This window comes from Bubalus kerabau, chromosome 10 (assembly GCF_029407905.1).
Source record: "Bubalus kerabau isolate K-KA32 ecotype Philippines breed swamp buffalo chromosome 10, PCC_UOA_SB_1v2, whole genome shotgun sequence".
In the NCBI taxonomy this organism is placed as follows: domain Eukaryota; kingdom Metazoa; phylum Chordata; class Mammalia; order Artiodactyla; family Bovidae; genus Bubalus; species Bubalus kerabau.
In genome coordinates, this window is record NC_073633.1 from 34300911 (window position 1) to 34312893 (window position 11983).

At 43.8% G+C, this 11983-nt stretch overlaps 1 protein-coding gene and 1 long non-coding RNA gene across 23 annotated transcripts in view; one reads left to right on the forward strand and one right to left on the reverse strand.

Moving 5' to 3' along the window:
* FMN1 (formin 1) overlaps positions 1–11983 on the forward strand; it is a 497917-nt gene that overhangs the window by 32792 nt on the left and 453142 nt on the right. For 20 of the 22 annotated variants that reach the window (XM_055537259.1, XM_055537263.1, XM_055537262.1 and 17 more), the window contains one exon: positions 8513–10504. The exons of the other annotated variants lie outside the window; for them this stretch is intronic. In XM_055537259.1, coding sequence (XP_055393234.1) covers positions 8644–10504 — 1861 coding nt within the window. In that variant the 5' untranslated portion in view covers positions 8513–8643. The remainder of the gene's footprint in view (positions 1–8512; positions 10505–11983) is intronic. 22 annotated transcript variants of the gene reach the window in all.
* LOC129621169 (uncharacterized) lies at positions 668–10343 on the reverse strand. Its single transcript, XR_008699031.1, has 3 exons — positions 10205–10343; positions 5751–5855; positions 668–1771 (listed from the first exon to the last, which is right to left on the reverse strand). It is a non-coding gene; the product is annotated as an uncharacterized LOC129621169 (long non-coding RNA).

Below are 11983 nucleotides of genomic sequence, written 5' to 3' on the forward strand. Positions count from 1 at the left end.
ATGGTATCCAAAAGAAGTAACTGTAGCTGAAGGAGGACTCCCCAAGAGCCGCTGTGGTCTTCATGAGTAGAGGACCCACCTGTTAGAAAACCATGGTCTAGGAGGGAGGGAGCCAGGAAGTAGATATCCTGACCCTTTCCCCATTCTGCCTTCTAACCTGGTGCTACAGTGGCTAAACCTAGTGGCTGGAGTGCAGGGGAGCTTGTTGATGTTGCTGCTGCTGCTGCTGAGTCGCTTCAGTCGTGTCCGACTCTGTACGGCCCCATAGACAGCAGCTCACCAGGCTCCCCCGTCCCTGGGATTCTCCAGGCAAGAACACTGGAGTGGGTTGCCATTTCCTTCTCCAATGCATGAAAGTGAAAAGTGAAAGTGAAGTTGCTCAGTCGTGTCCGACTCTTAGTGACCCCATGGACTGCAGCCCACCAGGCTCCCGTCCATGGGATTTTCCAGATGAGACTGAATCCAAAAAAGTCAGTCTCCTGGTGCTTAAATTGGTGTGTAAAAGGACAGAGTGTGAATCTGTGTGGAGATGGACAATTTCCAGTTAAAAAATGGAAGTTATAGATAATCTATCTTGGTAATATTGGACTCAGATGGAGTCACAGGGCATGGCTGGGCCAATGACTGAGCAAAAAAAAGATTTTGCATTGGCCTTTTAGGCCCAGAATCAATTAGGAAATCTACAGTAAATAGGCAGGATGACTGCAGCTAATTCTTGGATCTAATTTTAGGCATTGGTGAAATAATGTCATGAGCATTGACTAGCATCTGCTAAAGGCAATAATTTCCTATTATGATGAGGCACAACAGATCTTTCCATTCGGGGTAGAGAAAAATCATGTACTTGCTTACTGGAAAAAGAGTCAGGGAAGAAATCAGCCCAGCAGTGTTGTTTTGGAGAGACTGGCTGCCTGGAGTTTGCTAGAGGAAATGAAAGACCTGAAGACTTACCAGGGAACAAAGTGCTTTCACAGTGGGCACAAGCAGAGAAGGTCACTTGGTAGACCAGATTAAGATGTATAATTTAGTGTGTGGCACCTGCAGAGCTGCTGTGTTTTAGTCAAAGCAGAGTGAGGCAGTGCTTCTTGAAATAGGCCTATGAACTCAGCATGGAATTGTGTATAATCCCACTTCATAGTCCTTTCTTTATTTTTTTTAATTTTATTTATTTTATTTTTGGCTATGCTGGGTCTTTATTTTGCTTTGTAAAGGCTTTTTCTCGTTGCTGTAAGTGAGGGCTGTTCTTCGTTGTGGTGCACAGGCTTCTCCTTGCAGTGACTTGTCTTGTGGTGGAGGCTCTAGAGGGTGCAGTCTTCAGTAGTCATAGTACATGGGCTTAGATGCTCTGTGGCATGTGGGATCTTCTGAGACTGAACCCATGTCCTCTCCATTGGCAGGCGGATTCTTATCCACTGCACTACCAGGGAAGTCCCTTTCCTTGTATTTTGCTTTTTTTCTTTTTTCCACTCCTAAGACTTCCAGTTCCTTTTCTCTGGCTTCTCAGATGGAAAATACATGAAATGATTCAACATTGTACTGTACTCTGACTTGTTAATGGATTGTCCCAGAGAAGCTTTTGCCCTGCTCAGAAGCCTTCTTTTGATGTGGAGCATCCTGGAGTGCTGAGGTTTGAAGTTCATTTGTTCAAGGCAGACTTCTGCAAAAAGGAAGCAGTTTGTAGTTTTTTGGTCATCTTGTAGGTATCACCAAGTAGTATTTTCGGTTAGTGGATTGGAAGCTTAGAAATTAAATTTCTCGTGTCACAGAGGACCTAAAATTTGAAGGAAGAAAGAACATGAGGTACGTTTATCCAGATGCAGACACTGGCAGGGATGCTAGACTGATGGCTGAATTCTTAGTCTGTTCTTGCCTGAGAGAGGGAGATTTAGGGAGAACCACAGATAGTTACTCCATGCTCCAGAAGCAGTTCTATAATTATTCACTGATGATAGTAGGGGATGTACACAATGAGTTTTTTTGATAAAAATAATTTCAAACTGTGGAAGAGAATGGGGAAGCAAGTTTGAAAATGTTTGTATTTCTTTGCAACAATTTATCTTAAATTTGGATGTTCCAATGATTCTAAAATTCATCCGTGGACCAGAAAACATGAAATTATCTTTTCTTTTCCATGAATTTCCTCTAAGATGCACTGTGGTTGCCAAATTCAAGCAAGTTGGATTATCTCTGTGCCGCTAGTATATCAAAATGTGTGTTCTTGTGCACTCAGTGGAAGCACTTGTTCTTTTCAACGAATTCTCCCTTTTTATTAGACTATTGTTCTCAGTCCCTACCGTCCACTGCAGATAATGTTTTTTGCTTGAAATTTTTTGTTAAATGATAAGGCCCAGAGAGAGAAGAAATAGGAATACCTTCTCTATGATCATTGGAAGCTCAGGAATTCTGAACACATGGCATGAACATTTACATCTGGATTTGGACCCCCAGAATCTGGTAGAATAATATTTCATCTTGGAAGCAGCAACACCTCTGTGACGCTAAAAAAAATTTTTTTGGGGGGGACTCTAAGAATGGAACTCTTCTCTTTGACAATTCATGGGGGCTTATTTTTGCCAAGTATCCTGCCATGCACCACAGCCCGTGTTGAGATCTATAACCTCAAAGTCACACCTTTCATTTTCTGTGCCCTATGTTTTGATCCCTGGTTGAAATGGTCTCCATCATGGTATGATACCATGTGATTTTTACTATTCTTATGGTATTTCTCTGCAAAAGAAATGTAGTAAAGATAATTGTAGAGGAAAATGTAGCAGGTCTTTAAGAAGGGATGATAGATAAAGCTGAAGCTAAGAATTTATGGATGCAACTGGATATGTGACTTCTGTTACTCTCAGAGAAGGGAGAAAGAAACTTTTGCCATTAATAGGATTGGGTTAGCCAAAAGTTCAATCCATATTATAGATTTTTCCATAACACCTTACCAATATTATGGAAGCCCTATGGTTTAATATAGCTTTAGCTTCTGAGATGTGGGTTTTGGTCTCAGTTTGGCTACACTGACTGAAAGATTTAAATCTAGAGTTTATAAACTTACAATAAAAGCATAATAATTTAGACTATTGAACTTTATTTAGATACAAAATTTGGGGAGTTATCTTACTTCTTATTTCTTTCTCAGCCTCTTTTGAGGTTTCTTTTTCCTCCATTTATTCCTTTAATATCTGTGTTCCCAGTACTATACTCTGTAACCGTTTCTCAGTCTGCATACTCTCCTTGAGTAACTTCATCCAAACCCGTGACCCATCCAAACTCCATACTGTTTGCATCCTGGTTCTTTGTATTGCTGAGTAGTTTTGAGTTGCATCCTGAATATTTGGAATATTATACACTCTGAGTAATGTTTTCCTCTTTTCAGGCAGCCAACCTGGATTAGTTCAAGCTGAAAGTTCCAATCAGTCTTCTGTTGGTTGTGGTTTTAATGTCAACATTTAGAGCTTTTCAGTGTTCTTTGGGGCTTTCCCACGCACATGCTACCCAGTCGCACCTGTAGGAGGGTAGCATGCAGGATCTTAGGTCCCTACTGCTGCTGCTAAGTCACTTCAGTCATGTTCGACTCTGTGTGACCCCATAGACGTCAGCCCACCAGGCTCTCCTGCCCCGGGATTCTCCAGGCAAGAACACTGGAGTGGGTTGCCATTTCCTTCTCCAATGCATGAAAGTGAAAAGTGAAAGTAAAGTCGCTCAGTCATGTCCAACTCTTAGTGACCCCATGGACTGCAGCCCACCAGGCTCCTCCATCCATGGGATTTTCCAGGCAAGAGTGCTGGAGTAGGGTGCCATTGCCTTCTCCATTAGTTCCCTAACCGGGGATCAAATTGGGACCCCAGCATTGAAAGAATGGAGTCTTAACCACTGGACCACCAGGGAAGTCCTGGAGGTCTATATCTTAGTCCGAAGGTCTGTCTGTTAGTTTTTTGTTTATTTTCTTTCCCAAAGTCTTTTGAATGCTGCTTAGGATCAGGTCCACACATACACAGTTGGGGGCGAATTCCAGAGTTCATAAATTACTGATTGGGTTATTTTCTAAGCTCCCCATATTTGGGGGACTCTGGGGATTTTCAATCTTCTAACTATAAACCAGAGACTTATCCACCTCTGCCTCAAACTTCCTGGAACTGTACTGACATCTGGGTCCAAGGAGGGGCAGAACAAGGAGATAAAAAGGAAGAAAGGAGCAGAGTTTGCCCCCACTGTCTTGGGACTACAGTTTCTCTGATCAAAGAGGGACATTCTCTTCTTTTAGTGTTTTCGGTGCCAACAGGCTCCTACTGCTGCTGCGGTCACTGTCAGGAAATATCTTGTATACTTCTGATTCTGTACTAGAAGATTTCCTCCAGAACTTTCTCTGTTTGTGCTGATACTCACTTTCATGTTTCAGGGTGATCTGAGTCTAGGCTAAGAGGCTGGCTACTGGAGGAAAAAATGGACAAATTTAACTGCAGTAAAACAGTTGGATGACACTTTAAAGTCTACTTTTCTTCACCAACTGGCTTGCTACTATTTACTTTCCAGAGTACTCAAATAACTACTCCATGCATTCTGTATAGATTTTTAAGGTGTATTCAGTGGTTGAATCAGGATGGAGTGTGATCATCTTACATAGAACTCCTTATATATGATATGAAAGTGAAAGTGTTAGTTGGCTCAGTCGTGTCTGACTCTTTGCGACCCCATGGACTGTAGCCCACCAGGCTCCTCTGTCCATGGGATTCTCCAGGAAAGAATACTAGAGTGGGTTGCCATTTCCTTCTCCGGGGGATCTTCCAGACCCAGGGATCCAATCTGGGTCCCCTACATTGCAGGCAGATTCTTTACCATCTGAGCCACTAGGGAAGCCCTATAACCCTAGTCTTAGCCCTTGTTGGTCTAGTCTCCACTTTGCTTCTGGAGTGATCTTTCTATAATACAAATCTAAATAAGCAGCATGCCTTGCTTAGGATTCTTTAATGATTCGCTATGGCTCCTGGGATGTTCCAGCTCCTTAGCCTGTGTTCAATACAGTCTTTTAACACACGTCTAGTCCCCAGTGCCCAGATTGGAGAAAATGTAGTTTCCCAAGAGCATGGGACAAATTCCTGTTTCCGTTTTTTTTTTTTTTTTTTTCCTCTCTCTGTTCTGTGCCTCCCTGGCCTCAGACATGGGCACCAAAAAGAGCATTCTGTATTGAAATTTCTATGTGTAAGTGTTTTTTTTTTTTTAATAGTAGCTTTATTCCTTGAATTGTGGTTTTATTGCTATAAAATCCAATCTCATAATTTCCTAAAACTTGGCTTTAGTTTCCCAACCATGACTAATATACATAATACTAACCATGACATTTTCTCCATGTGTATAATCAAGACTTATAAAGACAAGGAGAAAAAAGTATTTAACCCTATAAAAGAGCACTGTATGTCTATAATTTTCACAAAAGATACAGCCTTCATATGAGTCTGTTCATCTTTATTTTCTGTATTAGAATTTTTAAGAGTTCTACTTGACAGGTACAGATGCAATGAGTTTCTGGTGCCCTGACCCTGAATTATATTGCTTAAGGGACAGCCTTAGAGAACAGCATTTTGTCTGATCAGACATGCAAAAACATGAGTTGTAAAAGTAGCGAGATGTGAGACATATTTGAAGAAATAATGTGAGTAATACCAAGCTAGCAAAATAAAGGAACTCTTCTATTCAAATTTCTTGAAAAATTAGTTGAGCATTAGAAGGCAGTAAATAAGGAGCCACTTTACCTACAAAGCCGTGAAATGACACAGATCTAGGTTTTATTCTTCCTTCTTTTGAGCCATATAGCCTTAGACCAGGTCCTTAATCTCTCTGAATTTTAATTTCTTCATCTGTAAAAGGAAAATATGTTTGTTAAATGAGATAGCAAAATAAAAGTGTGCACACATATATATTCAATATATACATAAAATTCCCTCTCTTAGGGCATAGACTTTTAAAATAGGCAGTCATGGTTTCATCTGAAATCATAGCATGAACTTTGTGCTGCTACTTTGAACAGATTATGCTGCTGCTGCTAAGTCACTTCAGTCGTGTCCGACTCTGTGCGACCCCAGAGACAGCAGCCTACCAGGCTCCCCCGTCCCTGGGATTCTCCAGGCAAGAACACTGGAGTGGGTTGCCACTTCCTTCTCCAATGCATGAAAGTGAAAAGTGAAAGTGAAGTCACTCAGTCGTTCCTGACTCTTAGCGACCCCATGGACTGCAGCCTACCAGGCTCCTCTGTCCATGGATTTTCCAGGCAAGAGTACTGGAATGGGGTGCCATTGCCTTCTCCGTGAACAGATTATATATATATATATTTAAAAAAAATACTTTGACTCTTCCCCTTCTCCCACATCACACACTTATTTTAATCCAGGGAAATTGAGAAGGTAAGAACTAGAGGAGAGTGATGCTTGAGGTCAAGACAAGACCTTTCCTATCTTTGTGCAACTTAGAATAATAGCACTTCAACAGCTTCACTTCAGTTCTTTTGACAGTTCCTAAGTTGAACTCTCAATGCTCAGCATCATGAAGAATGGATATTGGCAGCTATGCAGTTGCTTTTATAACTGGTTGTTTATGACTGTTTTACCACTTCTGAATAAAAAAACCACCTCCAAAGTGTGTTCTTAGATATATTCAGAGAGTTTGTACTATGAAGTATTAAGAATCTATATACATGGGCACCTTTAAGAAAGGCCAGGAATGAACATTTTAGACAAGTTTTAGGCAGTGGCACCCCACTCTAGTACTCTTGCCTGGAAAATCCATGGACAGAGGAGTCTGGTAGGCTGCAGTCCATAGGGTCGCTAAGAGTCAGGAACGACTGAGCGACTTCACTTTCACTTTTCACTTTCATGCATTGGAGAAGGAAGTGGCAACCCACCCCAGTGTTCTTGCGTGGAGAATCCCAGGGACAGGGGAGCCTGGTGGGCTGCCGTCTCTGGGGTCGCACAGAGTCGGACACGACTGAAGCGACTTAGCAGCAGCAGCAGCAGCAGAGATATTATAGTTGAATGAGAACAATCCCATAGAAAGCCGTGAGAGAGGCAAGGCCTCAGCTGGCCTCCCATTTCTTCTTTGCTTCCTCTCTTCTTGCCCTTTAACCCCTATGAGTACCCCAAGTCCTTCTGGAACTTCTGGGTTGACCAGATGGTTACTTTTTTTCTTTTTTTTTTTTCTTTTTACCTTCATTTTATCCTTCTTATTTTCATATGTCTTCAGTAAGGAGTCTCTGTTAAAAGGCTTTTCCTCCTTTCTCTCTTCCTACACTCAAAATGTAGTTTTATGTACAGACCTGAGATGTCACTGAAGATATCAATGGTTAATAAATAGGTTATTATGTTACACTTCCCAGGGGATTTGTTTTTCAGCTTGGAAGTCCTGAAGACTGGGCAGTGCCTTCATTTGAGAAATGAAGTATCATAATATAGAATTCTAAGCTCATGGTTTTGTGGAGGGATGTTAGCCAAAGAGATGCCCCTGGGATACTTCACATCACAGGAGAGAGCAGCTGCCTTCCCCATCAATGTGACATTTCAGCCACTTTGATGGTGAAGTCATTGATTAAAAGTCCATACAGGGCCAGCAATGGCTTACAGATTTTTCCTTTTTCTCTGCCATTCCATTTGACTTCAGATAGGCAAGAAGTAGGAAAACAAAAAAACAAACAGAGAACCTGATTAAGATGCCTGAGTTACTTCTTTTAAATTTAAAATTAAGCATTTTCACTTTTAGCTCTTTTAGCAGAATTCATGAATTGTGTCCAGAAGAGACGTCAGATGTGTGCCTAGTATCTTTCCTCCGTATTTCTTTAAGTTAAATAGAATGTGTGTTAGTTGCTTGTCATGTCTATTTGTGACCCCATGGACAGTAGCCCACCAGGTACTTTGTCCATGGGATTCTCCAAGCAAGAATACTGGAGTGGGTTGCCATTTCCTACTCTAGGGGATCTTCCTGACCCAGGGATGGAACCCAGGTCTCTTGCATTGCAGGCAGATTCTTTACCATCTGATCCATAATCTCAAATCTTAGAAGGTGCTTCTTGGGGAGTAAAAAGTTTTGACTCATTTTTGCAAAGTAACCTTCCAAATCCGAGTTACTAAAATGGCTATGTTTTCTAAGGATCTCAAAGACCCCTCTCCTCAGGATTTCTGGGAGGTATGTTACCTCTGTTTTATAGAAGAACCTAAACAAAACCTTGAGAAGTTGAGAGACCTGCTTAGGGTATACATTAAGTTCCCACATAGGGCAAAGGGGCAAAGGGACTTTTGTCTTGGGGCTAATATTAGAGCATTCTCCTATTCTCAGCTGTAGAAAAGCTTTGCTAGTCAAGGGTGGGCTGGGAGCGGGGAAGAGGTTACAATCAGCCTTCTGGCTGATGTCTTGAGTTGATTGAGGTCAGCCAGAGAGGAAGGGTAAGACCGGTAATGCTTTGATTTCTGTCAGTATGTGATTCCTGCAGACTGTTAGACTAGCCGTTTTCCTCCCGTTTCCCTCACAGGCAGTCTCGTTGCTGGAGATGACCGTCAGCTGCTTTCCCCACACTGCCACCATCACATGCCCCACCACTGAAGCCTCAGAAGCCTGACCACAGACCAGCATCTCCGAGGCATGAATAATTAGGTAGGCATAATGGAAGGCACTCACTGCACCCTCCAATTGCGTAAACCCATTACCGAACTCTGCTACATCAGCTTCTATCTTCCAAGGGGTGAAGTCAGAGGATTTTCGTACAAGGACACTGTAACTCTAGACAGAGCCAGTAAAGCGTTTCATAACTGCTACCAAGTCAGGGAGGGATCCGACATCCACAGCCTCAGTCTGCAGCCGAACGAACATCCAGGCGACATCTTTTTCAAGCCAACTCCCACGAAAGACATTCTGACTGAACTGTACAAACTCACTGCCGAGAGGGAGAGACTGCTGGCCGGTCTGCTGAGCTCAGACCACATCCTGGGGATTACGATGGGGAACCAGGAGGGAAAGCTGCCTGAACTCTCTGTGAGCCTGGCCTCCGAGGATGACTGTTTCCAGAGTGCTGGCGACTGGCTGGGGGAGCCCGCCGTGGGCTGTCTCAACAAGAGGAGCTCCCACAGGAACAAAAAGGCCCGGAGGTTTGGTGGAAGGAGAGAGAGCTTTGAGGGGCTCTCTCAAAGCTCCCTGCAAAAGAGGACAAGAAGAAAGGGGCATGGAGGACAGGAACTGGCTCCTCTGCTGGGGAAGGACCAGGTCTATTCCAGCAGTTCCCTTCCTCTCTCTCGAACAAGGCCTCATCTTTGGCTTCTGGAGGAGAGAGGCAACTTGCTCCTCAATGGGGCGCTTACTTCATCCCTGCAGAGGAGAGAGAGATGCATCCTAGAGGTCCCCAGGACACTGGATGCTGACTCTGGCTCGGGAAGCATCAAGAAGCCTTCTGAAGATGCGGGGATGGGAAGAGGTGGGCTGCCCCCTGACTGCAGCTCCACGGAGCCAGGGGATGATAGAGCTAGGGAGCTGAAGAGAACCCCTCGCAGGCTGGTGCATCAGCAAACAGGCTTGACTGAACGTCACAAGGAGCCTGAGAAAGAACCAGAGGCAGAGAGAGGCCGGAGAGCGAAGGCTGCTGAGTGGACTCATAGGAAGAAGCCTGTCTCCAGAGTGGTGGCCAGAGTCCAGGATCTGTCCATTCAGGTACAGCGAGTAGTCAAAACGCATCCTGAGGGTGAGGGAAAGATTGCCCCTGGCCTAGTAGCTCCAGCTGAGTTTATACCAGGCACAGACTTGCTCACCCTCCTGGGAGCTGAGGCTGGAGCTTGGGGAGCCAGGGGCCTGGACAAGGAACAGCAAAGGGACAGGTCATGGCAGCCATCAGCTGGGGAATGCCCCCCAGCCAGCACTGAGGGGGCTGTGAACAAGGTCCTGCTGAAGGTGATAGAGAGCGAGAAGTTAGATGATGCCGCTGAGGGCAAACGGCTGGGCTTTCCCTTTGGCACAATTGGCGCCCACACCCTCCCAGAAACCAGGAGCAGGAGGGGAGCTGGGCTTGGAAGAGGCAGCCACAAAACCTTGTTTCTGGATCTGCCCCATGGTGGCGTGGACCCTGGAAGTGATGAGAAAAGGCTGCCCCCGCCAGCGCTGGCTGCTCTTGGCACAGTAATTAATAATTCAGCCTTTCCACCCAGCACGCGCAAACGGATGTCACCTGTTCCCTCACCTCTCTCTCCAAGGCTCCCCAGCCCTCAGCAGCATCACAGGATCCTCCGGCTCTCCTCACCGCCTGGAGAGGGGGAAGTCACTCTTGATGACTCTCTTTCTGGAAGGAGCCGTGCTGTCTCTGGGTCCCTCTCTGCAGACACCTTGGAGCCACCATCCTCTGCCAAGGTCACGGAGACCAAAGGGGCCAGCTCGACCTCCCTCAGAGTGGGCCAACCTCGGTTGGTGCCCGGGGAACCTTTGGAAAAGACCTTGGGGCCTGGGAGGACCACAGCTCAGCCCCAGTACCAGTCACCTCCAGGTTAGTCCCGGTTTAAAATGCTTTACATGTGTTCACGGGCGACCCACAGGCAATCTGATTGTGCTATTCAGAGATTGGCTAATTAACAATGAATCGATATTCCTTGGCCAAGTCAATTCACCTTGTAACAGTACAGCTGGGAGTGTTATTAAGGAGTGTGGAGGTGGTGTTGACTTATGGGGTTAGGGGTGTAGTTGCTTCTAGAAGCAATATTTTGTAAATGCCTTAAATTTTTTCGTTGTTTGTTTTGGCATGCTCTAAAGCTGCCTCCATGGTTGCTGAACACAGGACTCTCAAAGGAAATAGGACTGGGCAGAAAGAAGTAGCAACTTGTCACTGCCTTTGATGCTAATTGGCCCCTTGACCTAAATTCTGCTCTTCACGCTGCTGGGGTAGCCTGGATTTGTTGGGATTCTCTAAGAGTGGAAGCATACCGTGTCTTTGCTCCTCTATTGTCAGAGGTTTCAGGTTTTGGTTTTGCTTCTTTATAGTGATCAATTTTGTAAGTGGTCTTATTTTATGACAAAAACTTTTTTGTAAATACTAAAAGAGGGATGAATTCCTTCTAACTTGAAGAAACTTGGTTCAGATTTTCTGGGTTTTTTTTTTTTTTTAACTCTTTTTATTTCTCAAATAAGCACAAAGTAATGTTTATCCTGAAGTTATGTTTTATATATGGGTTTTTGCTGTTACTGGTATAACATCATGTCTTATGCAGAAGGTGCTAAAGAGCTAATTTGGCTTGTATGTTTCATGTGATTTAAAATTTTACATGAAAATAGTTCTGGTGGTTCTATAAGTGGGTTCAATAAGACCCCAAAAGACAGTTTATTAAAGTGCCACTCCTGTATTCACACAATGTTCCAGTCCAGTGCGGCCAGGTGCCCAGGGTATTGCATGCCTTTGTGTAGGTAATAGGTTCTTTTTCAGTAGTCATTTCACAGCATATGGTCAATGCTTTGTTTAGGCTTGTAATGTAACACAGAGTCACTTAAAGGTTAGAGGAAACATCACATGAAATTTCTGAGATAAAAATATCTATCTAGGAAAGAGGAATTTAAAAAGCTTCTGTTCATTTTGAACTCTTGCCATTTTATAAATTTCTCTAAATCATTGATCCAGGGTGTGATTCTTTAAAGTGTAGTAAATGTTCTTCATTTTGTGTTTGTGGTATACTGCTCTTGGTTTGATGAAACTTGCTACTTCCTAATAGAACCAAACTGCTTCATCAGCAAAGTCATAGAATTGTAGATTCTATGTAGATCATGTGTCATAGAACCCGAGTGATGAAAATCCTTTCTCTGTGTGAATGCTGGAGCCTTCAAAATACTGGGAAAGGAAGCTCTCTGCAATTATTAGACAGAGACTTCTAGAGACTGGGCATGCAAGAGCCACCCCAACCCCAAAGGCTCTTTTTAAAAGTCACACTAAATCCTACTACTGGGTGTGCCACTTCTCCAGAAACTGCATTAAGTACAC